The sequence below is a fragment of the Sander vitreus genome, unplaced genomic scaffold (assembly GCF_031162955.1).
Source record: "Sander vitreus isolate 19-12246 unplaced genomic scaffold, sanVit1 ctg507_0, whole genome shotgun sequence".
Classification (NCBI taxonomy): Eukaryota; Metazoa; Chordata; class Actinopteri; order Perciformes; family Percidae; genus Sander; species Sander vitreus.
This window is the reverse complement of record NW_027595609.1, coordinates 1-27747: the sequence shown is the minus strand read 5'-3', so window position 1 is coordinate 27747 and position 27747 is coordinate 1. Positions and strand designations below refer to the sequence as shown.

Here is a 27747-nt window from a genome sequence, read left to right as displayed (position 1 = left end):
CCACTAAGGTCTATATAAAGAGACTTCAGATACAGTATTAGGGGACCACTAAGGTCTATATAAAGAGACTTCAGATACAGTATTAGGGGACCACTAAGGTCTATATAAAGAGACTTCAGATACAGTATTAGGGGACCACTAAGGTCTATATAAAGAGACTTCAGATACAGTATTAGGGGACCACTAAGGTCTATATAAAAGAGACTTCAGATACAGTATTAGGGGACCACTAAGGTCTATATAAAAGAGACTTCAGATACAGTATTAGGGGACCACTAAGGTCTATATAAAGAGACTTCAGATACAGTATTAGGGGGACCACTAAGGTCTATATAAAAGAGACTTCAGATACAGTATTAGGGGACCACTAAGGTCTATATAAAGAGACTTCAGATACAGTATTAGGGGACCACTAAGGTCTATATAAAGAGACTTCAGATACAGTATTAGGGGACCACTAAGGTCTATATAAAGAGACTTCAGATACAGTATTAGGGGACCACTAAGGTCTATATAAAAGAGACTTCAGATACAGTATTAGGGGGACCACTAAGGTCTATATAAAAGAGACTTCAGATACAGTATTAGGGGGACCACTAAGGTCTATATAAAGAGACTTCAGATACAGTATTAGGGGACCACTAAGGTCTATATAAAGAGACTTCAGATACAGTATTAGGGGACCACTAAGGTCTATATAAAGAGACTTCAGATACAGTATTAGGGGACCACTAAGGTCTATATAAAGAGACTTCAGATACAGTATTAGGGGGACCACTAAGGTCTATATAAAGAGACTTCAGATACAGTATTAGGGGACCACTAAGGTCTATATAAAGAGACTTCAGATACAGTATTAGGGGGACCACTAAGGTCTATATAAAGAGACTTCAGATACAGTATTAGGGGACCACTAAGGTCTATATAAAGAGACTTCAGATACAGTATTAGGGGGACCACTAAGGTCTATATAAAGAGACTTCAGATACAGTATTAGGGGACCACTAAGGTCTATATAAAGAGACTTCAGATACAGTATTAGGGGACCACTAAGGTCTATATAAAAGAGACTTCAGATACAGTATTAGGGGACCACTAAGGTCTATATAAAGAGACTTCAGATACAGTATTAGGGGACCACTAAGGTCTATATAAAGAGACTTCAGATACAGTATTGGGGACCACTAAGGTCTATATAAAGAGACTTCAGATACAGTATTAGGGGACCACTAAGGTCTATATAAAAGAGACTTCAGATACAGTATTAGGGGGACCACTAAGGTCTATATAAAAGAGACTTCAGATACAGTATTAGGGGACCACTAAGGTCTATATAAAGAGACTTCAGATACAGTATTAGGGGACCACTAAGGTCTATATAAAAGAGACTTCAGATACAGTATTAGGGGACCACTAAGGTCTATATAAAAGAGACTTCAGATACAGTATTAGGGGACCACTAAGGTCTATATAAAGAGACTTCAGATACAGTATTAGGGGACCACTAAGGTCTATATAAAGAGACTTCAGATACAGTATTAGGGGGACCACTAAGGTCTATATAAAAGAGACTTCAGATACAGTATTAGGGGACCACTAAGGTCTATATAAAAGAGACTTCAGATACAGTATTAGGGGACCACTAAGGTCTATATAAAGAGACTTCAGATACAGTATTAGGGGACCACTAAGGTCTATATAAAGAGACTTCAGATACAGTATTAGGGGACCACTAAGGTCTATATAAAAGCATGCATGTCATACGACCTTTAATATTATTATCATCATAAGGACAGTGGAAAAAAATACAGGGACATTCTCTTTTCCAAAGATAGGCTTTTTATTATCAGAAATAAAATGTATGAAATATAAAATGGAAAAGCACAAATACAAACATTAAAGGTCCAGTGTGTACGAGTGTCTCCCGTCTAGCATTGAGATCATATATCATCAGCTCTCGCTCCACGCAGTTCAAAGTACGTATTCCAGCTACGGTAGCCTTCACGCTTCAAGAAGACGCTCTCTTGCTCTTTTCAATCTCCTTTTTATTTTTCTGGGTGAAGAAGAAGAAGACTCCTCTTCCTGAAATCTGGATTTTGAATACATGTGGTCCTCCGAGTTTCCTTCTTCAGGAAGCTACGATACCCTTTAGCAGCATTAGCAGCAGCTGGGAGTTTATCATGTGACAGAGACAACATGAAAGATGGAGCAGTATGTCCTGTATGTCCCTTATACACACACACACACACACACACACACAGGTGGAGCAGTATGTCCTGTATGTCCCTTACACACACACAGGTGGAGCAGTATGTCCTGTATGTCCCTTATACACACACACACACACACACACACACACAGGTGGAGCAGTATGTCCTGTATGTCCCTTACACACACACACACACACAGGTGGAGCAGTATGTCCTGTATGTCCCTTACACACACACACACACACACACACAGGTGGAGCAGTATGTCCTGTATGTCCCTTATACACACACACACACACACACACACACAGGTGGAGCAGTATGTCCTGTATGTCCCTTACACACACACACACACACACACACACAGGTGGAGCAGTATGTCCTGTATGTCCCTTACACACACACACACACAGGTGGAGCAGTATGTCCTGTATGTCCCTTACACACACACACACACACACACACACACACACACACACACACACTAAGGTGGAGCAGTATTATCCTGTATGTCTCTTACACACACACACACACACACACACACACAGCAGCACATTAGTCGCACACCCTACACACACACACACACACAGGTGAGCAGTATGTCCCTGTATTTCACTCACACACACACACACACACACACACACACACACGGGTGGAGCAGTATGTCCTGTATGTCCTTACACACACACACACACACACACACACACACACACACACTAAGGTGGAGCAGTATTATCCTGTATGTCTCTTACCAGCTAACATATTTCTAGATGGAGCATGAATATGGAGCGTCTACCTCAGGTCATGGAAACGCAAATGTTTAATGTCAAGCCGATAGGAATACTAGAATTGATGGTGGAGGTAAATATTCATGAAAAAGGACACGTTTTCAACGGGCAACACAGATTTAGAGAATGAACAACACAACACATTACACACTGGACCTTTAAGAGTCATTTGTGTGTGTGTGCAGGTTGTGCTCCTCGAAAAAATTAAAAATGAGGTTTTGAACTCTGTTCTCCAATCGATGCAGGAGATGTGGTGGCACCATCCTGAACTTGTGTTGGATGCTTTGGCAGGCCAGAGCAATGGAGTCCGGTCTGCCGTCCGCAGACAGTCTGTAAAGCGCTGTCTCTATTCTGCACATCAGTCCCATCGATGGGTCTGCCAGCGGATCGTTGTGAGGTTTCCTGCTGCGCGTTGCAGGAGGCCTTCGCGTCCTTCCAGCTGACGCGCTGGCTGACTCAAAGCCTGGGTCCAAAAGAACAGATTCCAAAGCCGTCTCATCCTGGTCAACAGCGGCGCCTGACCTGGTGTCAGTAGGGGCCGGTGGGTCCTAAACAATCACAAGAGTGGATTAAACCCTCGGAGGGTTCATACTTAACAGATGTTTCACTTTAACAAGGAAATTCAATTATAAAAAAGGTAAACAAAATAAAAACAAGACACATAGACACACACACAGACACACACACACACACACACACACACACACACACACACACACACACACACACACACACATACATACACACACAGACATACACACACACACACAGACACACACACACACACACACACACACAGACACACAGACATACATACACACACAGACATACACACACACACACACACACACACACACACACACACACACACACACACACACACACACACACACACACACACACACACACACACACACACACACACACACACACACACGCACAGACACACACACACACACACACACACACACACACACACACAGACACACATACACACACACACACACACACACACACACACGCACAGACAGACATACACACATACAGACACACACACACACACACACACACACACACAGATGCACAGAGAGACACACACACACACACACACACACACACACACACACAGCAGGCCCAGTTAGGAGGAGGACACAGTTCATACCGTGTGAGTGGGGTCAGATTCACTTTCTTTCCTCTTTGTGTGTGGCTCCAGGAAGTGTAACCTGCTCAGTATCCACTGCTGTCTGGGAGTCTGGTCTGTCCCACAGCTTCCTGAAGGAGGGAGCCTGCGATAGCGGATAAACTGTGTTCGCAGGGACTCCCACTTCTTCTTAGTCTCTTTCTCTGAAACGTTTACAGAGTAGAGTTATATTTAGTGACAGCATACCAACCTACACAACCTACACAACCTACACAACCACTCAGGTAAGGCCTGCATTTATCGACATCACGTATACACAATTTCTGCTGGTGAATTCACTAAAGAAGTCTTTGTTACGAGGCAGGCTAATGTCCACACTAGAGGATGGGTACCCGACCCCAGCCAGACGGGCCTGGCCTGGGTCGGACTAGGGTTGCACGATATTGATAAAATGTGATATCAATATTAATTTTGATATTTTTAAACATATGTACAATTACAGAAGTTACGGGAAAACGCATCAAAATAGATACATAACAAATACAACAAGTTTTCTTACAACACGAGGTTTATTTCAACTGACCGTCATATTGGACTGGTACAACGTGAATATATAAATATGGACCATGTCTACAGAACAGGACATGTTCTACTGGTTGGACAGTATAAATATATAAATAAGGACCATGTCTACAGAACAGGACATGTTCTACTGGTTGGACAGTATCAATATATAAATAAGGACCATGTCTACAGAACAGGACATGTTCTACTGGTTGGACAGTATAAATATATAAATAAGGACCATGTCTACAGAAAAGGACATGTTCTACTGGTTGGACAGTATAAATATATAAATAAGGACCATGTCTACAGAACATGTTCTACTGGTTGGACAGTATAAATATATAAATAAGGACCATGTCTACAGAACATGTTCTACTGGTTGGACAGTATAAATATATAAATAAGGACCATGTCTACAGAACAGGACATGTTCTACTGGTTGGACAGTATAACATATATAAATAAGGACCATGTCTACAGAACATGTGTAACATGTAACGTTGTGTTGTTGTCTAACGTTGTGTTGTTGTGTCTTCAGATTGTGTAACGTTGTGTTACGTTGTGTAATGTTGTGTTGTTGTGTAACGTTGTGTCTTCAGATTGTGTAACGTTGTGTTGTTCTCTAACGTTGTGTTGTTCTCTAACGTTGTGTTGTTGTGTCTTCAGATTGTGTAACGTTGTGTAACGTTGTGTTGTTCTCCAACGTTGTGTTGTTCTCTAACGCTGTGTTGTTGTGTCTTAAGATTGTGTAACGTGTTGTTCTCTAACGTTGTGTTGTTGTGTCTTCAGATTGTGTAACGTTGTGTTGTTCTCTAACATTGTGCTGTTGTGTCTTCAGATTGTGTAACGTTGTGTTGTTCTCTAACGTTGTGTTGTGTCTTCAGATTGTGTAACGTTGTGTTGTTGTGTAACGTTGTGTAACGTTGTGTTGTTGTGTCTTCAGATTGTGTAACGTTGTGTTGTTCTCCAACGTTGTGTTGTTGTGTCTTCAGATTGTGTAATGTTGTGTTGTTGTGTAACGTTGTGTTGTTGTGTAACGTTGTGTTGTTGTGTCTTCAGATTGTGTAGCGTTGTGTAGCGTTGTGTTGTTCTCTAACGTTGTGTTGTTGTGTCTTCAGATTGTGTAACGTTGTGTTGTTCTCTAACGTTGTGTTGTTGTCTTCAGATTGTGTAACGTTGTGTTGTTCTCTAACGTTGTGTTGTTGTGTCTTCAGATTGTGTAACGTTGTGTTGTTCTCTAACGTTGTGTTGTTGTGTCTTCAGATTGTGTAACGTTGTGTTGTTCTCTAACGTTGTGTCGTTGTGTCTTCAGATTGTGTAACGTTGTGTAACGTTGTGTTGTTCTCTAACGTTGTGTTGTTGTGTCTTCAGATTGTGTAACGTTGTGTTGTTTGTAACGCTGTGTTGCTGTGTAACGTTGTGTTGTTGTGTCTTCAGATTGTGTAACGCTGTGTAACGTTGTGTTGTTCTCTAACGTTGTGTTGTTGTGTCTTCAGATTGTGTAACGTTGTGTTGTTCTCTAACGTTGTGTTGTTGTCTTCAGATTGTGTAACGTTGTGTTGTTCTCTAACGTTGTGTTGTTGTGTCTTCAGATTGTGTAACGTTGTTGTTCTCTAACGTTGTGTTGTTGTGTTTTCAGATTGTGTAGCGTTGTGTTGTTCTCTAACGTTGTGTTGTTGTGTCTTTCAGATTGTGTAACATTGTGTTGTTCTCTAACGTTGTGTTGTTGTGTCTTCAGATTGTGTAACGTTGTGTTGTTCTCTAACGTTGTGTTGTTGTGTCTTCAGATTGTGTAGCGTTGTGTGTCAACGTGTGTCTTCAGATTAGCGTTGTGTTGTTCTCTAACGTTGTGTTGTTGTGTCTTCAGATTGTGTAACGTTGTGTTGTTCTCTAGCGTTGTGTTGTTGTGTCTTAAGATTGTGTAGCGTTGTGTTGTTCTCCAACGTTGTGTTGTTGTGTCTTCAGATTGTGTAGCGTTGTGTTGTTGTGTAACGTTGTGTAACGTTGTGTTGTTGTGTCTTCAGATTGTGTAACGTTGTGTTGTTGTGTAACGTTGTGTTGTTGTGTCTTCAGATTGTGTAACGTTGTGTTGTTGTGTAACGTTGTGTTGTTCTCTAACGTTGTGTTGTTGTGTCTTCAGATTGTGTAACGTTGTGTTGTTCTCTAACGTTGTGTTGTTGTCTTCAGATTGTGTAACGTTGTGTTGTTCTCTAACGTTGTGTTGTTGTGTCTTCAGATTGTGTAACGTTGTGTTGTTGTGTAACGTTGTGTTGTTGTGTCTTCAGATTGTGTAACGTTGTGTTGTTGTGTAACGTTGTGTTGTTCTCTAACGTTGTGTCTTCAGATTGTGTAACGTTGTGTTGTTCTCTAACGTTGTGTTGTTGTGTCTTCAGATTGTGTAACGTTGTGTTGTTCTCTAACGTTGTGTTGTTGTGTCTTCAGATTGTGTAACGTTGTGTTGTTCTCTAACGTTGTGTTGTTGTGTCTTCAGATTGTGTAACGTTGTGTTGTTCTCTAACGTTGTGTTGTTGTGTCTTCAGATTGTGTAACGTTGTGTTGTTCTCTAACGTTGTGTTGTTGTGTCTTCAGATTGTGTAACGTTGTGTTGTTCTCTAACGTTGTGTTGTTGTGTCTTAAGATTGTGTAACGTTGTGTTGTTCTCCAACGTTGTGTTGTTGTGTCTTCAGATTGTGTAACGTTGTGTTGTTCTCTAACGTTGTGTTGTTGTGTCTTAAGATTGTGTAGCGTTGTGTTGTTCTCTAACGTTGTGTTGTTGTGTCTTCAGATTGTGTAGCGTTGTGTTGTTCTCTAGCGTGTCTTCAGATTGTGTAGCGTTGTGTTGTTCTCTAACGTTGTGTTGTTGTGTCTTCAGATTGTGTAACGTTGTGTTGTTGTGTAGCGTTGTGTTGTTGTGTAACGTTGTGTCTTCAGATTGCGTAACGTTGTGTTGTTCTCTAACGTTGTGTTGTTGTGTCTTCAGATTGTGTAGCGTTGTGTTGTTCTCTAACGTTGTGTTGTTGTGTCTTCAGATTGTGTAACGTTGTGTTGTTCTCTAACGTTGTGTTGTTGTGTTTTCAGATTGTGTAACGTTGTGTTGTTCTCTAACGTTGTGTTGTTGTGTCTTCAGATTGTGTAACGTTGTGTTGTTCTCTAACATTGTGCTGTTGTGTCTTCAGATTGTGTAACGTTGTGTTGTTCTCTAACGTTGTGTTGTTGTGTCTTCAGATTGTGTAACGTTGTGTTGTTCTCTAACGTTGTGTTGTTCTCCAACGTTGTGTTGTTCTCTAACGTTGTGTTGTTGTGTCTTCAGATTGTGTAACGTTGTGTTGTTGTCTAACGTTGTGTTGTTGTGTCTTCAGATTGTGTAACGTTGTGTTACGTTGTGTAATGTTGTGTTGTTGTGTAACGTTGTGTCTTCAGATTGTGTAACGTTGTGTAACGTTGTGTTGTTCTCTAACGTTGTGTTGTGTCTTCAGATTGTGTAACGTTGTGTTGTTCTCTAACGTTGTGTTGTTGTGTCTTAAGATTGTGTAGCGTTGTGTTGTTCTCTAACGTTGTGTTGTTGTGTAACGTTGTGTAACGTTGTGTTGTTGTGTCTTCAGATTGTGTAACGTTGTGTTGTTCTCCAACGTTGTGTTGTTGTGTCTTCAGATTGTGTAACGTTGTGTAACGTTGTGTTGTTCTCTAACGTTGTGTTGTTGTGTCTTAAGATTGTGTAACGTTGTGTTGTTCTCTAACGTTGTGTTGTTGTGTCTTCAGATTGTGTAACGTTGTGTTGTTGTGTAACGTTGTGTTGTTCTCTAACGTTGTGTTGTTGTGTCTTCAGATTGTGTAACGTTGTGTTGTTGTGTAACGTTGTGTAACGTTGTGTTGTTGTGTCTTCAGATTGTGTAACGTTGTGTTGTTCTCCAACGTTGTGTTGTTGTGTCTTCAGATTGTGTAACGTTGTGTTGTGTGCCGCATGATCAAGGACTTTAGCCCAAAACAATCACAAAAAAACTCCACATTTTTCTGGAAGGAGTGTTTCAATATATTGCAATAACGATACTGAGTCGATATATCTTGCACCCCTAGTTCAGACACATATTTAGAAATGATGTTGGGGTTCGGGTCGGCTCGGTGACATCAGCGAGATATGATTGGGCCTCTTGTGCGCGCCTGTGTTAACGTGAGCTTGTTGCCCTGTGTGAGCTGATGACCTCATCTGTTGACATTTCTGAATGTCTTCCTCCAGCTGCTTAATGAAAACTAACAGACGTGTGTGATTATATAAGTACCGGGCCGGGCTCGGACAGAACAACGTGGTCCGATCTGCAATCTAGTCCACACACATCACAGGATATTTAGATTAATAAAAGAAAGGCAATGTTTGGACCAGGGGCGATTCTAGGATCAGACCTTCAGGGGGGCTCAGCCCGATGAGAATGTGACACGGATACAAGTGTTAACCCCCCAATGCTAAATCAGTCATTTCATTAGCGATAGTCTCTGAGCTACTGAACAACAACGTCAGCTAACGTTTTTAACTAAACCTGAATCTTTATAAGTCACGGTAATAACGACCAGTTTGACCCAATGTTCTAACCATCAGCAAAATGAGACGCTCACGTTTCAATCTGGGTTCTAATCTGAACCTGACTCTGAACTTCTTCTCTGGGGGGGGGACTACCAACGTTAAACTTCAGAACCGTCTCCTACTCTTCCTCTCACAGATTAGATAGAGCGAGACTCTGGCACAACCTCCTCTGATTGGCCAACACTACGTTTCTGTTAACCCTTTCCTTGACGGGGTTACAGGTGCGTAGCATCGACTACAGACACAGGTTGTTAAAACCTGTTTCAAGTCCTTTGAACCTGTCATTGTTTGTCCTCTGTCACTAACAGACAAGCTCGCAAACTCTCACTTGAAGCACTTAATATTGTTATTTTTAGGGGGGCTGAGATGAAATTTAGGGGGGCTTGAGCCCCCCTAAACAGGGTCTGAAATCGCCCATGGTTTGGACCCTGTCTCTTTCCTGTCTTTCGTGCATTCTGCCCTTTGTCCTACACGTTGTACGAAGGTGGGATATACACACAATTAGATAGAAGAGGAACTCTTACCTGATATATGCATTTTCTCCGTGATCTGACGCCAGCAGTCTCTCTTCACTACTTGATTGAAATAGTTCTTTTCAGATGCGTTGTACAGCGGCGGCCTCTCCTCGATCATGCTGATCAGCTCCTCTTCAAGTGCTTCGCTCCACAGATGATCCAAAATCCAACAGAAATCCAAACGATGCGATGATAGTGAGTGAGTGGGTGGGTCTGCGCCATCACTGTTTATCTGGTATGTTTTACGCGTCACTTCCCGTTTTCTCGTGCACTGATTCGCTAGTCAAGGGTTAGCACTCCACCAATCAGATTGGTCATTGAGTCCGATTCAACATGTCAAATCGGCCCAAATGAAGTGTGTCAGCGCCTTTACTTTGCCCAAAGAAAGCCCCTTTTATCGCAAAAATATTTCCCCGTCTTCGCCTCATTTGCACCGCTGTGAACTAACGTCTGTTTGCGTCTTTGCATTGACGTTGTATGTAATCACGCCACCAGATGTGGGTGAAAACACACCATTAGTTCCCAGCGCTTTGGAACATCAAAGTGGAACAGAAAAAACATTTAGAGCTGGTTTGAATTGAGCCAAATAAAGCGACAAAAACTTTGAAAAAGCATAACAAACACTGACAGAAACGTTGGAATAAGCGTCAAAAACACCCTGTTGTGAACGCACCATTAGTTCCCAGCGCTCAAACAGAAGAACAAACTAACTCACTGATTCTGGTGACTCCATTGGCCGATCCTGAGGGGAGGGCGGGGCTTCCTGCCAGCTTCAGAGGGCTGGCTCCGCCCACTTGGGTCATCTGGAAGTTAACTGGAGACAAAAAGATCAATAATCAATATATCACTCAATCAATCAGGATCTGAAAGTTGATGATTTTCTCAGGATGTTTTTAACAGAATGAGCTGCAGACAAATCTTACACTCAACATCTGTCTGTCTGCCTGTCTGTCTGTCTCCCTGTCTGTCCACCACCTGTCTGCCTGCCTGCCTCCCTGTCTCCAGGTCTCCCTGCCTGTCTGTTTGTCAACCTGACCGTCTGCCCGTCTGTTTGTCTCCCTGTCTGCCTGTCCGTCTCCCTGTCTGTCCATTCGTCTCCCTGTCTGCCTGTTTGTCTCCCTGTCTGTCTGTTTGTCTACCTTTCTCCCTGCCTGTCCATCCGTCTCCCTGTCTGCCTGCCTGTCCGTCTCCCTGTCTGTCTCCTTGCCTGTCTGTCTGTCTCCCTCCCTCCCTCCCTCCCTCCCTGCCTGTCTGTCTCCCTGCCTGTCTGTCTCCATGCCTGCCTGTCTGTCTGTCTCCCTGCCTGTCTGTCTGTCCGTCCGTCCATCTCCCTGCCTGTATGTCCGTCTCCCTGCCTGTCCATATGTCCGTCTCCCTGCCTGTCCGTCTCCCCGTCTCCCTGCCTGTCCGTCTCCCTGTCTCCCTGCCTGTCTGTATGTCTGTCTGTCTCCCTGCCTGTCCGTCCGTCTCCCTGCCTGTCCGTCCGTCTCCCTGTCTCCCTGTCTGTCTGTCTCCCTGCCTGTCTCCCTGTCTCCCAGCCTGACTGTCTGTCTCCCTGTCTGTCTCTCTGACCGGGTTGTGGCGTGCTGGTGCGGATGCTGAGCATGGCGGTGAAGGCTCCCGTCTGGGCGGCGCCCGGGCGGCTCTGGGTCAGGATCGGGGACACGCCCACGCTGGGCCGGACCAGCTGACCCAACGATGGCGCTGTGGGGGACAGGAAGCAGACAGGTCAGCGCTCGCATCAAAAATCAGGCTTCTGATTGGCTGATCTGTGACAGAGGTTAGGTGACCTACACTGGATCAGCGTGAGCGGCTGCACCGTCTGACCCGGCCGCAGGTTCAGCACCAGGGGAGCGCCGCGGTTCATCATCGGGAAACCCTGCACGGACACGACAGTGACATCACAGTGACAGGTTAGTAAACAGACATGACGTAATGCACGGACACGACAGTGACATCACAGTGACAGGTTAGTAAACAGACATGACGTAATGCACGGACTACGACAGTGACATCACAGTGACAGGTTAGTAAACAGACATGACGTAGTGCACGGACACGACAGTGACATCACAGTGACAGGTTAGTAAACAGACATGACGTAATGCACGGACACGACAGTGACATCACAGTGACAGGTTAGTAAACAGACATGACGTAATGCACGGACACGACAGTGACATCACAGTGACAGGTTAGTAAACAGACATGACGTAATGCACGGACACGACAGTGACATCACAGTGACAGGTTAGTAAACAGACATGACGTAATGCACGGACACGACAGTGACATCACAGTGACAGGTAAGTACAGTTAGTTTATTTCTCCGATTCACAGCTTTGTCCCAGATGCTCCCTCTGTGTGTGTGTGTCTCTGTGTGTGTGTGTGTGTGTGTGTGTGTGTGTGTGTCTCTCTGTGTCTCTGTGTGTCTCTGTGTGTGTGTGTGTGTCTGTGTGTGTGTGTGTGTGTGTGTGTGTGTCTGTGTGTGTGTGTGTGTCTGTGTGTCTGTGTGTGTGTGTGTGTGTGTGTCTTCAGTCTCTCTCTAGCTCGCCCCTCCGTTAACGGTGTGTAACAGAAATGAAATGGATAACGGATCATTTGTAGTTTGTAGCTGACTTCTCTATTGGCTGTTGTAAAACCATATTTTTGTCGCCGTTTCCTGACATTTTTCTTGCGTTTTTGACACCTTTTTACGAAGGTTTTGTCGCCCATTTCCAACATTTTTGTCGCATTTTCCCGAAGTTTTTAATCAACATTTTTCCAAAGTTTTTTTTTTTTTTTTTTAATGCCGACCTTCCACCATTTGTCTCTCCACGTGACTCCACTGGCTCAGACTAATCACAAAGTAAATATGTAAAGAGTGAAAACATCCAAACAAAGAACAGAGCTTCTGGTTTAATACACAAAAACATTTATTCTATCTTCAGTCATTCTTTTCTTATCAACACTTTATTTGCACGTTGGTCATTTTCATCATATGAAAAACACCATTTTTGAACCCAAAAAATTAAGAAAATTGCATTTTTATGCAGAACATAGTCATATTTCTTCCATAAGTAACTTCAACTGTATAAACAAAAGAAAATATATATTATGTTGGAATAGTAGTGTAATATGTTCATAAATGTTTGTCACAACTTTTCTCCCTCAAACTGCTTTTCTATTTACATCTTTCCCTGTGTCAGACAACATTATGAAAGGATCCCTCCAGAGATAGACCTTTTAGTTAAAGAGGAAGATCCTTTTAGTTTAACATGAAACAGCCCCAAAATCACCATCACCAAACCTACCAGACTCCATGTAAATAATCAGGACTTTTATCATCGTAAAACACACTTCATTCAAAGTGGACAGAAACTAAATAAAACTACCAAAAGCCGTCTTGGTTCATCTTTCCACTGTTCCAACAATCACCACTCTGGTTTGGTTGAAATAAACCCTTAATTCACCCATTTACATGTGGAGATATGCTGGCTCTATACACGCTAAAAGTCCTGATTATTTACATGGAGTCTGGTGGAAATATGCTGGCTCTATACACGCTAAAAGTCCTGATTATTTACATGGAGTCTGGTGGAGATATGCTGGCTCTATACACGCTAAAAGTCCTGATTATTTACATGCAGTCTGGTGGGTTTGGTGATGGTGATTTTGGGGCTGTTTCATGTTAAACTAAAAGGATCTTCCTCTTTAACTAAAAGGTCTATCTCTGTAGGGATCCATCCCATAATGTTGACAGACACAGAGTCCTGTGTGGCAGCAACAACAGAACTTGTAGTGGACAAAATTGACGATGCACATTTGTCCAACATTGCAGCTTTTTTCGTCTTGTAAATCCTGTTAAAGCCGTGTAGAATGAAGCGCAGCAGAAGGATCCGAAGACACACGAAAAAAAACTGCACAAAAGAGAGGAATTAGGCATTATATTGTTCCTTTGAATGGTACGTTGTGTAACATTCCCCAAAATGCAAGGGGACAGAACAACCTTTGCAGTAGTACGACGTCTCCCTCCGCAGACTCTTCCGTGCACAAACACTGCTTCTTTGGGTTGGAAACGTGCCCTGTAGCCTGTTCTTAGGGTCAGTCTTGAACGGTGCTCTAGGAGTCTTTTGGGACGGAGAGTCAGCTCGTCCTTCCTCGCCATCGGCAGGTTTCAGAGACTCTTGGCTGGTCCATGATTTGACAACACGTTGAACGAATGACAGAAGAGTACTGCATTGGCCCTGTGGGTGCTTAGCTTTTTAACAGATTGATCTCAAACAGATACGTTACGCACTTCTTTGCCCACTTGTGTGACTTCCGGACAAATGGGTAGTACACAATGTTTCGTACTCTATTCATTGAGTTATTGTAATCCACAACGCGCGCTGGCTTTCGCCTAGCAGCTTCATCTTTGTGGCCATCTCGAATGACAGTAGGCAGTTCGCCTCCGTTTGTCCTGAGTGTACCACAGACGTGGGTTTTCAGATCAAGCAGGCGCTCACACAATGACACAGAAATGTTAACGTTATCCATGACCAATCTGTAGCCATGACCCGCTAGGCGATCAAGGAGAGCGATGACCGTGTCTCCCCAGCATGGCTTCATGTTGTAACAGTACCCTGCATCAGAATCCCAAAGGATGTAGGACTTCAAGCCATGTTCGACTGGTTTTTGGGGATCGTACACCCTGAAAGCTAGGCGCCCACGCCACAGAAGCACACCCTCATCGATGCAAATGTTTGCGTTCGCCTGAAATCTGGACACGAGGTAATCTAAGACAGGGCGGACTTTGTACAGCTCGTCAGTAGCATCGTGTGGCCGCGCTGCGTTATCATTGAAGTGAAGAAATCTCCATATGATCTCGAACCTGTGGCGAGACATGACCTTGTTGAAGTAGGGCGTAGCTAACGTGTCATCTGTGGACCAGTACATTTCAAGTTCAGGCTTACGGATAATGCCAGTGAGAAAAAGAGCCCCAGGAAGGTGTTCATTTCTGAAAGTGTGACAGGTTTCCATGCGTTGACTGGGGTTGGATGGGGTGCAGCTTGAATCCACTGACGGGCGTACAGGTTGGTCTGATGAACAATGCCCTGGATCAGTTCCTCAGAGAGGAACAACTCAAAGTCAACCGGCTGAATCGAGAGCAGCAGCGGCACTGATTGGTCTTCTGGCTGCCAGTTTGTTTCACGCCACACAGGACTACCAGCTGGACGGTTAACGGGGTCACCGACCACGCCACGCCACACAGGACTACCAGCTGGACGGTTAACGGGGTCACCGACCACGCCACGCCACACAGGACTACCAGCTGGACGGTTAACGGGGTCACCGACCACGCCACGCCACACAGGACTACCAGCTGGACGGTTAACGGGGTCACCGACCACGCCACGCCACACAGGACTACCAGCTGGACGGTTAACGGGGTCACCGACCACGCCACGCCCATCAACTGTACCGCTACCGTGGCCGTTAGATCCATGTGTCTGACCGCTGCCTCGCTGCTGTGTTTGACCTGGAAATATAATATAATAATTAGAGATGTTCTGATAGCAGCCTAGTATCAGTATGGCTGGGTGATACACTCTCACTCTCTCTCTCTCTCTCTCTCTCGACACCTCAGACGTATCTCCCCCTAGCGTTATGGCCGTATCTCCCCTAGCGTTATGGCCGTAGCTCCCCCTAGCGTTATGGCCGTAGCTCCCCTAGCGTTATGGCCGTAGCTCCCCCTAGCGTTATGGCCGTAGCTCCCCCTAGCGTTATGGCCTTGCCACTGAAGCCTTTTCTGATTCTGACACAGCCTAACGTTCCTACCACACATAATAAAACCCGCTGTTAAGGGCGGCGTCTTACCTCTGGCAGCCGTGGCTCCCTCCACTGCAGGTCTGAAGTTACGTTATCTGAACCTTCGCTGTCGGTATCCTCCGGTTGGCCACTGGGAGCGCTGCGTCTCTGCCCGCCATACGGCTGTCTTCCTTCGGCTCCCTTGCCCGTGCGTTCCTGATTTGACTCGTTTACTACTTAGTCCTTACCCCAAGTGAAGGAGTTCAAGTACCTTGGGGTCTTGTTCGCGAGTGAGGGGACAATGGAGCGGGAGATTGGTCGGAGAATCGGCACAGCAGGTGCGGTATTACATTCAATTTATCGCACCGTTGTGACGAAAAGAGAGCTGAGCCAGAAGGCAAAGCTCTCAATCTACCGGTCAGTTTTTGTTCCTACCCTCACCTATGGTCATGAAGGCTGGGTCATGACCGAAAGAACAAGATCCAGGGTACAAGCGGCCGAAATGGGTTTCCTCAGGAGGGTAGCTGGCATCTCCCTTAAAGATAGGGTGAGAAGCTCAGTTATCCGTGAGGAGCTCGGAGTAGAGCCGCTGCTCCTTCGCGCTGAAAGGAGCCAGTTGAGGTGGTTCGGGCATCTGGTAAGGATGCCCCTGGGCGCCTCCCTAGGGAGGTGTTCCAGGCACGTCCCAGCTGGGAGGAGGTCTCGGGAAGACCCAGGACTAGGTGGGAGGGACGTCCCAGCTGGGAGGAGGCCTCGGGGAAGACCCAGGACTAGGTGGAGGGACGTCCCAGCTGGGAGGAGGCCTCGGGGAAGACCCAGGACTAGGTGGAGGGACGTCCCAGCTGAGAGGAGGCCCCGGGAAGACCCAGGACTAGGTGGAGGCACGTCCAGCTGGGAGGAGGCCTCGGGGAAGACCCAGGACTAGGTGGAGGGACGTCCAGCTGGGAGGAGGCCTCGGGGAAGACCCAGGACTAGGTGGAGGGACGTCCAGCTGGGAGGAGGCCTCGGGAAGACCCAGGACTAGGTGGAGGAACATCCAGCTGGGAGGAGGCCTCGGGGAAGACCCAGGACTAGGTGGAGGGACGTCCAGCTGGGAGGAGGCCTCGGGGGAGACCCAGGACTAGGTGGAGGCACGTCCAGCTGGGAGGAGGCCTCGGGGGAGACCCAGGACTAGGTGGAGGGATTATATCTCTAACCTGGCCTGGGAACGCCTCGGGGAGACCCAGGACTAGGTGGAGGGACGTCCAGCTGGGAGGAGGCCTCGGGGGAGACCCAGGACTAGGTGGAGGGATTATATCTCTAACCTGGCCTGGGAACGCCTCGGGATCCCCCAGTCGGAGCTGGTTAATGTGGCCCGGGAAAGGGAAGTTTGGGGTCCCCTGCTGGAGCTGCTACCCCCGCGACCCGACCCCGGATAAGCGGATGAAGATGGATGGATGGATGGATGGACTACTTCGTCGTACGAGCTATCTGAGTCAGAATCTATCAGCAACTCCGAGGCTTTGGCGCTCAGGTGCGTTTTCGTGGTCGTTGGTATTTTTCTACATTGTGTCAACGTGCGCCGGTCAGCGGTGACTGCAGCCTCGCCGTCTGCGTTACACCGACTGCTTTCTTCACCTGATTTTGGACGCTGCGGTGCAACACTGTACAAGAGCCGTGAGAGCGACCCCGACCACGTGACAGAGAAAATACCGGAAAATCTCACCAACAGTGGGGAACGTTTCTGGGTGTGTGTATGTCTGAGTGTGTGTGTGTGTGTGTATGTCTGAGTGTGTGTGTGTGTGTGTCTGAGTGTGTGTGTGTGTGTGTGTGTGTGTGTGTGTGTGTATGTCTGTGTGTGTGTGTGTGTGTGTGTGTGTGTGTGTGTGTGTGTGTGTATGTCTGAGTGTGTGTGTATGTATGTGTGTGTGTATGTCTGAGTGTGTGTATGTCTGAGTGTGTGTGTATGTCTGGGTGTGTGTGTATGTCTGAGTGTGTGTGTGTGTATGTCTGAGTGTGTGTGTGTATGTCTGTGTGTGTGTGTATGTCTGAGTGTATGTATGTCTGTGTGTGTGTGTGTGTATGTCTGTGTGTGTATGTCTGTGTGTGTATGTGTGTGTGTGTGTGTGTGTAGTAGCTACAGTGACTTTAGTTGTATTAACAACTGTAATGACGTCAAAAACACTGAACAACAATCTCACTTTTTGACGCGTTTTTTTATAATTTCAACGCTCTCTTTCAGCGTTCAGCTCTTTTTTTTACGCTTTCGACACTCGCAGAAGAAGGAAGACTGTTTGTAGACAACAGAAGGACATAACGGACCAATCAGAGGCTTCTGTGAGTCTGAATGAACCTGTGTGTACCTGTGTGGAGAAGAGGATGGGCGAGCCGTGGTGTGTCCCGGGGGCTGCTGGGAGCAGGAACGTCCCGCCGGACGTCTGCGTCAGGATGAGGGGCGCGGCCTGAGACATCAGGGGCGGAGCTACAGCCGGCGAGGAGGAGGAGGAGGAGGGGGGGGGAGGAGGAAGAGGAAGAGGAGGCCTCACTACATGAACCAGAGGGGAAGCTGAGAAACAAGAAACCAAGAAGATCTCCATTATTGTAGTAGATTCAGAGCACACACACACACACACACACACACACACACACACACACACACACACACACACTATAGTTTTGCATTTTTCATTAGTTTTTCTTTTTCAACAATAACACCAGTACATAACATGCAGCCTACATATGGTCATAAATATGTAAACAGTCTACACAAGACGCTGTATGTGCAACATGTGTTAATGACTTGTTCCAGGAAAAAAACCCTAACTAACCAACAGACTAAAGAAGACATCAACAGGTGTCTTCAACTTTGGTTGGAGTAAAGTGGCGAACTGTTTGAAGTCAATCGAGTCACACAGTTGTGTAGACATCCCATAATAATCCACATATTAACCCACGCTTCCTCCCGCTTCTGGTGTTCCTGCGTATGTACTAACCAGCAGCTGTCAGGTCGCTGGTGAAAGCCCTCCTGTAGTGTTCTCTGTCCTGCTGTTGTCTCTGTCATGCTGCCTGGCCCTGTACCCATACATCCACGCCCTGTACCCATACATCTATACCCTGTACACATACATCCACGCCCTGTACACATACATCCACGCCCTGTACACATACATCCACTCCCTGTATCCATACGTCCATGTCCTGTACCCATACATCCAAGCCCTGTACCCATACATCCACGCCCTGTACCCTGTACCCATACATCCACGCCCTGTACCCTGTACCCATACATCCACGCCCTGTACCCATACATCCTTGCCCTGTACCCATACATCCACGCCCTGTACCCATACATCCACGCCCTGTACCCATCCATCCACGCCCTGTACCCATCCATCCACGCCCTGTACCCATACATCCACGCCCTGTACCCATACATCCACGCCCTGTACCCATACATCCACGCCCTGTACCCATACATCCACTCCCTGTACCCATACATCCACGCCCTGTACCCATACATCCATGCCCTGTACCCATACATCCATGCCCTGTATCCATACATCCACGCCCTGTATCCATACATCCACGCCCTGTACCCTGTACCCATACATCCATGCCCTGTACCCACTAGCATCCATGCCCTGTACCCATACATCCATGCCCTGTACCCATACAGCCACGCCCTGTACCCATACATCCACGCCCTGTATCCATACATCCACGCCCTGTACCCTGTACCCATACATCCATGCCCTGTACCGGGGTTAGCTTCTGTTTTGGTGAAAGGGGGCTTTGGTTCTCCTTTACCTTGTTAAGGTAAGCTAGGTTAGCCTCCTAGCTTGTGTGCGCGTCTCAAATGTACTTTCACATTCGTGGGATGTTTCCCTGTAATAAACTGACCACATGTTTTACCACCTTCCACTGAGAGGCACTTTATCTGACACAGTCATAATCAAACAGGACTCTGCTGCTTTCTTCCGACTTTCGGTACCGCCATGATGTCAGGCGAGAGACGTGGAATTTCGGGATTTCTGGGTTCCCAGTCAGAAACTATACACGTCTACGGGAAACGTCGTGGTCGGAGAGATGCAACGTTATTTGCTCTATGAAAGATCGACAAAGACGAAAACTAAGGACATCACCTTGATTATTTTATTTTAGTTAGTTTTGCAAACGGACAGTTTTAGTTAGTTATGGTTTTTTTGTAATGCCTCGTTTTTATTTTTATTTCAGTTAACGACAATGTTTTTTCCCCACCTAGTTTGTTATTTCGTTCGTTTTCTTTAACGATTATAACCTTGACACACACACACACACACACACACACACACACACACACACACACAGAGACACACACCTGTTGGAGCTGTGATTGGTGGAGCTGTGATTGGTGGAGCTGTGATTGGTGGAGGAGTCCTGGGGGGCGGAGTCTCAGAGTCTGAAAGAGGAGAAAGGTCCGCTGGAGAAACAGAAAGACAGCGTGTGATTGGTCGGATCAACAGACCAACAAGGATATTTTGGGCCTTCTGTGTCTGTTTTTGTAGCTTGTTTTTAACGGTTTTAAAGGTTTTTCTGTGGCTTTGTTGCCGTTTCCTTAAATGTAACGTGGTTCATTATTTTACAGCTCAAACAATAAATGATCATTAATGAAACTACTTTATAATCAGTGACATCATGAGGTGACTGTTGATCAGCTGTAGTGATCAATGATTGGCTGTTACTGTTTTAACATTCACCTAACATTAACAAGAGAGAGTGTGTCTGTGTGGGTCTGTGTGTGTCTGTGTGTGTGTCTGTGTGTGTATGTGTCTGTGTGTATGTGTCTGTGTGTGTGGGTCTGTGTGTGTGTGTGTGTGTGTGTGTGTGTGTGTGTGTGGGTGTGTGTGTGTGTGTGTGTGTGTGTGTGTGTGTGTGTGTGTGGGTGTGTGTGTGTGTGTGTCTGTGTGTGTCTGTGTGTGTATGTGTGTGTATGTGTGTGTGTGTGTGTGTGTGGGTGTGTGTGTGTCTGTGTGTGTATGTGTCTGTGTGTATGTGTGGGTCTGTGTGTGTGTGTGTGTGTGTGTGTGTGTGTGTGTGTGTATGTGTCTGTCTGTGTGTATGTGTCTGTCTGTGTGTGTGTGTGTGTGTGTGTGTCTGTGTGTGTGTGTGTGTGTCTCACCTGTCTCTCCGTAGCCGTCCATAAAGTCCATCTCGTCTTCCTCCACTCTGTCGTCCACCTGTTGCCATGGCTCCAGCTCCTCCTCCTCACACTCCATAAACAAATCTGTGTCCATGTTGCTACAGAAACCAGAGAAACAAAACAAAACCTTAAACTTAAGGATGACCTCTGACCCTCCACCCATCACCACCATCGTCATCATCATCACCACCATCACCATCATCACCATCATCATCACCACCATCACCACCACCATCATCACCACCACCACCATCACCACCATCACCACCGTCGTCATCACCACCATCATCACCACCATCATCATCACCACCATCATCATCACCACCATCATCACCACCATCACCAGGTACTCAGATATGTTACTATGTAGTAATCTGTAAAGTACTAATTACTACTAATTACTCTGAAAATTGCACAGAGTTTGGTTGGTGATAGCTAAACCTAGAGCAGTAGGCTACAATCTTTCCCTCGGAGATGCAGTGGAGTACAAGTACCCTTACATGCCTACTTTAGTACAGTACTTGAGTAAATGTACTTAGTTACTTTCCACCTCTGGTTTTTGGGAACTCTTTTACATCATATTTAATCTCATCAAAACCTCCTGATCCCGTCACCAACCAAACTCTGTGCAAATTTCTGCCTATTTAAAGAAAGAAAGTGCAAGTCCCCTTAAAATGGAAGGCTACTTAACATGAGCTTAGTTACTAAGTAATGTTATATTATTGGTATTATTAAAACATCAGAATCAGGTGTATTGCCAAGTAACAGTCAGTGGTTGGTGCAAACATAAACAAACATATATAATGTTAACACTAAATACAGAATAAATACATAAATATATAGGCTACGAAATAGCTGTTTAACATAAGAGAAAAGATGCTGAGTATTGACTGCAGAACATATATAGTGTGTTGTCTTTCGGTTGAGGCGCGTCTGTAATTTGTATTGTTTTAAATAAAGTTATAAACTGAGCCAGTGTGTAGTGTCTCGCTGCGGCCGCAGGGGGCGCTGAGCTCCGCCTCCGCCTCCTCCTCCGCCTCTCCGGGCTTTTTGTTTTCTCTCCCCGCAGAAAGAGCTTCATGTCCCGGCGCGGAGGGAACTTTCCGCCCGGGCGGTTACACAAACACAACAGGGTCCAGTTAGATTTTAACCCGGGTACATGTGTGCCAGAACAGAGCACCGAACCGGGAAGAACACTCACCGGTTCGGTGCTCTGTCCGCCGCCGCGCGCAGCAGTGTTTCTGTCCGCACCGCCCCTCCGGCCGCAGCGAGCCGTTACACACAATAAGCGCTTCCTAAATGTACCTGTCCAGCCAGCGTGTTAACCCGGGCAGAGCCGTGCCGAGCCGTGCGGGTCTGACTCTTACCTGCTGCTGGAGCACGGACGGGTTCGCACGGGTCTTCTTCACGCGCGCTCCGGACGGTTTTGGGACTCGGAGGCGGAGGGAGGTACTTCCGTGTTTTCTGTCCGAATCAGAAGCGCGGATTGGCGCACGGCTGTGTACGTCACTTCCCCCGCAGACAGCGCGGCCTCTGATTGGTCGGTGGGAAGCCGAAGAGACCTGCGGGGTTTTCAGACTGGGGGGTCAAACAGCTCCGCGGGAAAACACAACTCTAACCAAAACACAACCACAACACAACATAACACCTAAACTACACAACCAGGCAACAACAGGAGGCACAGAGGCGCCAAAACACACACACACGCTCAGGACAGGACGCCATCTTTTGTTCAGTTTTTTTTGTTTTTTTTCCCCAAAACTTTATTGAAAAATACATTCAAATCAAATATTCAGCATTTCAGACATAAACTCAAAATAATGATCCGGAGAAACAATAACATGACTGTATTTATTAACAATAGTATGACTAAATGATAAATAAATAACAACTAGTGTAAATAAACAACTTGTTTTTTCTTTAAATGAAACGGCTTCATTGTTTGAAGGAAGTGGAGTTTAAATAAGTACATTTAGTTAAGTTTGAGGTACTTGTACTCAGAGGGAAATATTGGACTTTTACTCCACTACATTAATCTGACAGCTGGGTAATGATTTTTATTTTATTTCTTTAAATCACTAGAAAATTGCACAGAGTTTGGTTGGTGGAGGAATCAGGAGGTTTGGATGAGATTACATTTGACGTAAAAGATTTCCCAAAAACCAGAGGGGGAAAGTAACTAAGTACATTTAATCAAGTACTGTACTTAAGTACAAATTTAAGGGTACTTGTACTTTACTTGAGTATTTCCAGGACTTTTTTAGTTTACTGCAGCACATTTATCAGTCACCAACCAAACTCTGTACAATTTTCAGAGTATTTAAGTAACTCCACAAAATGTCTCATTTTATTCATTCATGTATTTTACATGTCATCACAAATATTGGTACATAGCTCTATTACTGTCATATTACATGTTTTTGTTTATATATATAAAAAAGCAGCCTTAAAATGAAGCCAAGATGGGTAATACTTAATGTGAGGTACTTGTACTTTACTTGAGTATTTCCAGGACTTTTTAGTTTACTGCACCACATTTATCAGTCACCAACCAAACTCTTAACTCCTCAAAATGTCTCATTTTATTCATTCATGTATTTTACATTTCATCACAAATATTGGTACATAGCTCTATTACTGTCATATTACATGTTTTTGTTTATATATATAAAAAAGCAGCCTTAAAATGAAGCCAAGATGGGTAATACTTAATGTGAGGTACTTGTACTTTACTTGAGTATTTCCATGTTCTGCAACCTTGTACTTGTACTCCTCTACATCTCAGAGGGAAGTATTGTACTTTTTACTCCCCTACATTAATCTGACAGCTGGGTAAAGATGTGTGGTTTAAATACGTAGAACATTGTACAGAGTTTGGTTGGTGGAGGAATCAGGAGGTTTGGATGAGATTACATTTGATGTGAAAGATTTTAGCTATTCCCAGCGATGTTGAGTAAAGTTTGGCAATTGGAGATTAGCATTTAGCTAACATTGACATTGTTGGATGCTGCGTTCTCAACCTGGCAACCCCCGTGAACTTCCAGTCTGGGGAGGTGGGGCCAGGGGAGACGACTCTTTCCGTTATTTAAAAATAAACTATTTACACAATGGACATTTTTTTTTCTCCATACATCCATCTTCTTCCGCTTATCAGGGGTCGGGTCGCGGGGGTAGCAGCTCCAGCAGGGGACCCCAAACTTCCCTTTCCCGGGCCACATTAACCAGCTCCGACTGGGGGATCCCAAGGCGTTCCCAGGCCAGGTTAGAGATATAATCCCTCCACCTAGTCCTGGGTCTTCCCCGAGGCCTCCTCCCAGCTGGACGTGCCTCCACCTAGTCCTGGGTCTTCCCCAAGGCCTCCTCCCAGCTGGACGTGCCTCCACCTAGTCCTGGGTCTCCCCCGAGACCTCCTCCCAGCTGGAGGTGCCTGGAACACCTCCCTAGGGAGGCGCCCAGGGGGCATCCTTACCAGATGGCCGAACCACCTCAACTGGCTCCTTTCGACGTGAAGGAGCAGCGGCTCTACTCCGAGCTCCTCACGGATAACTGAGCTTCTCACCCTATCTCTAAGGGAGACGCCAGCTACCCTCCTGAGGAAACCCATTTCGGCCGCTTGTACCCTGGATCTTGTTCTTTCGGTCATGACCCAGCCTTCATGACCATAGGTGAGGGTAGGAACAAAAACTGACCGGTAGATTGAGAGCTTTGCCTTCTGGCTCAGCTCTCTTTTTCGTCCAACGGTGCGATAAATTGAATGTAATACCGCACCTGCTGTGCCGATTCTCCGACCAATCTCCCGCTCCATTGTCCCTCACTTTCGCGAACAAGACCCCAAGGTACTTGAACTCCTTCACTTGGGGTAAGGACTCATTCCCTACCTGGAGAAGGCACTCCATCGGTTTCCTGCTGAGAACCATGGCCTCCGATTTAGAGGTGCTGATCCTCATCCCAGCCGCTTCACACTCGGCTGCGAACCCGATCCAGTGAGTGCTGAAGGTCACAGGCCGATGATGCCATCAGGACCACATCATCTGCAAAAAAGCAGCGGCGAGATCCCCAGCCCACCGAACTGCAACCCCTCTCCACCCCGACTACGCCTCGATATCCTGTCCATAAATACTACAAACAGGATTGGTGACAAAGCGCAGCCCTAGCGGAGGCCAACTCTCACCTGAAACGAGTCCGACTTACTGCCGAGAACCCTGACACAGCTCTCGCTTTGGTCGTACAGAGATTGGATGGCCCTGAGAAGGGACCCCCTCACTCTGTACTCCCACAGCACCTCCCACAGTATCTCCCGGGGCACCCGGTCATACGCCTTCTCCAGATCCACAAAACACATGTAGACTGGTTGGGCATACTCCCAGGCTCCCTCCAGGATCCTTGCGAGAGTAAAGATCTGGTCCGTTGTTCCACGACCAGGACGGAATCCGCATTGTTCCTTTTTCAACCTGAGATTAGACTATCGACTGAACCCTCCTTTCCAGCACCTTGGAGTAGACTTTACCGGGGAGGCTGAGAAGTGTGATACCCCTGTAATTGGCACACACCCTCTGGTCCCCCTTTTTAAAAAGGGGAACCACCACCCCGGTCTGCCACTCCTTAGGCACCGTCCTAGACTTCCACGCAATGTTGAAGAGGCGTGTCAACCAAGACAACTCCTCCACACCCAGAGCTTTAAGCATTTCTGGACGGATCTCATCAATTCCTGGGGCTTTGCCACTGTGGAGTTGTTTAACTACCTCAGCAACCTCCACCAGGGAAATTGATGCCAATCCCCCCTCATCCTCCAGCTCTGCCTCTACCATAGAGGGCGTATTAGTCGGATTTAGGAGTTCCTCAAAGTGCTCCTTCCACCGCCCTATTACCTCCTCAGTTGAGGTCAACAGCGTCCCATCCTTACTGTACACAGCTTGGATGGTTCACCGCTTCCCCCTCCTGAGGTGGCGAACGATTTTCCAGAAGTACCTTGGTGCCGACCGAAAGTCCTTCTCCATGTCTTCTCCAAACTTCTCCCACACACGCTGCTTTGCCTCTTTCACGGCAGAGGCTGCAGCCCTTCGGGCCCTTCGGTACCTTGCAACTGCCTCCGGAGTCGTCTGGGATAACATATCCCGGAAAGACTCCTTCTTCAGTCGGACGGCTTCCCTGACCATCGGTGTCCACCACGGTGTTCGTGGGTTACCGCCCCTTGAGGCACCTAAGACCCTAAGACCACAGCTCCTCACCGCAGCTTCAGCAATGGAAACTTTGAACATTGTCCACTCGAGTTCAATGCCCCCAGCCTCCACAGGGATGCACGAAAAGCTCCGCCGGAGGTGTGAGTTGAAAGTCTGTCGGACAGGGGCCTCCTCCAGACGTTCCCAATTTACCCGCACTACCCGTTTGGGCTTACCAGGTCTGTCCAGAGTCTTCCCCCACCCCCTGACCCAACTCACCACCAGATGGTGATCGGTTGACAGCTCCGCCCCTCTCTTCACCTGAGTGTCCAAAACATATGGCCTCAGATCAGATGAAACGATTATAAAATCGATCATTGACCTTTGGCCTAGGGTGCTCTGGTACCAAGTACACTTATGAGCATCCCTATGTTCGAACATGGTGTTCGTTATAGACAATCCATGACTAGCACAGAAGTCCAACAACAAACAACCACTCTGGTTTAGATCAGGGAGGCCGTTCCTCCCAATCACGCCTCTCCATGTGTCTCCATCATTACCCACGTGCGCGTTGAAATCCCCCAGCAGAACTATGGAGTCCCCGACTGGAGCCCCATGCAGGACTCCACTCAAGGTCTCCAAGAAGGCCGAATACTCCGAACTGTTGTTTGTGCATATGCACCAAACAAGAGTTCGGAGTATTCGGCCTTCCACAACCCGCAGGCGTAGGGAGGCAACCCTCTCGTCCGGTTAAACTCCAACGTAGCGGCACTCAGCCGGGGGCTTGTGAGTATCCCCACACCCGCCAGGCGCCTCACACCCTGGGCAACTCCGGAGAAGAGTCCAACCCCTATCCAGGAGTATGGTTTCAGAACCAAGACTTTGCGTAGAGGTAAGCCCCACCAGATCTAACCGGTAGCGCTCCACCTCCCGCACAAGTTCCGGCTCCTTCCCCCACAGAGAGGTGACATTCCACGTCCCCAGAGCCAGCCTCTGCTGCCCGGGTCTGGTCCGTCGAGGCCCCTGACCTTCACTGCCACCCATGTGGCAGCGCACCCGACCCCAGCGGTTCCTCCCACAGGTGGTGGGCCCATGGGATGGAGAGATGTCCGCCACGTAGCTTTTTCGGGCTGTGCCCGGCTGGGCTCCGTGGCAAACCCGGCCACCAGACGCTCGCTGACGAGCCCTCCATCTGGGCCTGGCTCCAGACGGGGGCCCCGGGCTTCCTCCGGGCAGGGTGACTTCATCCCTTCCTCGATGTTTCATTGGATTTTTGAACCATTCTTTGTCTGGCCCCTCACCTGAGACCACTTTGCCTTGGGAGACCCTACCAGGAGCACAAAGCTCCAGACAACACAGCCCTCAGGTTCATAGGGACACACAAACCTCTCCACCACGATAAGGTGATGGTTTCCATACATGATTATTTAAAAACACAATGTTCTAGTTTTAGTTTAGTTCTAGTTTTGTAGTTGATGAACGTGAATAGCTAGAAACTAAAACGAAAAAAGATGAGCACCCTCCGGCAGAAAATATAGGGTACCCCAATGTTAACTCAACATTTTTTGAAACAGGCCTAATTTGGACATGCCTTAATTAAACCGTTGTTGCATGAGTCTGCAGGAGTTGTGCAATAGCTTCATGATATGATGCAAAGGGTTGTGTAAAAGTTGGTCTCATCTGATTGTGAAAGATGTACAACATATGTAAATTGTGGCTGTGATGTGCGTCAGTCTGGCTACATATCACTTTGTTTATGTTGTTTTTTATTGTAAGTAGAAGTAGAGTAGAATAGTAGAATATGTCAATGGTTATGTGTGAAGCATTTGAGCTTATGCCAAATATCCCTCTGGGGACAATAAAG

At 46.6% G+C, this 27747-nt stretch overlaps 1 protein-coding gene and 1 long non-coding RNA gene across 3 annotated transcripts; both read right to left on the bottom strand.

Moving 5' to 3' along the window:
* Positions 1-2868: 2868 nt before the first annotated feature.
* On the bottom strand, positions 2869-22182 carry LOC144514238 (uncharacterized). 2 transcript variants are annotated; one of them, XM_078245432.1, is made up of 10 exons: positions 22092-22182; positions 20704-20822; positions 19903-20004; positions 17909-18111; positions 11592-11676; positions 11370-11501; positions 10513-10611; positions 9807-9938; positions 4161-4342; positions 2869-3546 (listed from the first exon to the last, which is right to left on the bottom strand). In XM_078245432.1, the coding sequence occupies exons 2-10, from the start codon at positions 20816-20818 to the stop codon at positions 3157-3159; spliced, it is 1440 nt and encodes a 479-aa protein (XP_078101558.1). In that variant the 5' UTR covers positions 20819-20822; positions 22092-22182; the 3' UTR covers positions 2869-3156. The 2 variants fall into 2 exon arrangements, with proteins under 2 accessions (XP_078101558.1, XP_078101560.1); XM_078245434.1 differs by lacking the exon at positions 9807-9938.
* Positions 15070-16094, bottom strand: LOC144514237 (uncharacterized). The gene is made up of 2 exons (XR_013501288.1): positions 15636-16094; positions 15070-15297 (listed from the first exon to the last, which is right to left on the bottom strand). It is a non-coding gene; the product is annotated as an uncharacterized LOC144514237 (long non-coding RNA).
* Positions 22183-27747: the final 5565 nt, after the last annotated feature.

Coding starts and splice junctions, on each gene's coding strand:
- LOC144514238 (XM_078245432.1), bottom strand. CDS start 20,818: ATGGACACAGATTTGTTTATGGAGTGTGAGGAGGAGGAGCTGGAGCCA. Junction 18,112..19,902: donor ACCAATCACAGCTCCAACAG/GTGTGTGTCTCT, acceptor CTTGTTTCTCAG/CTTCCCCTCTGGTTCATGTA. Junction 11,502..11,591: donor GCCGCTCACGCTGATCCAGT/GTAGGTCACCTA, acceptor TGTCCCCCACAG/CGCCATCGTTGGGTCAGCTG.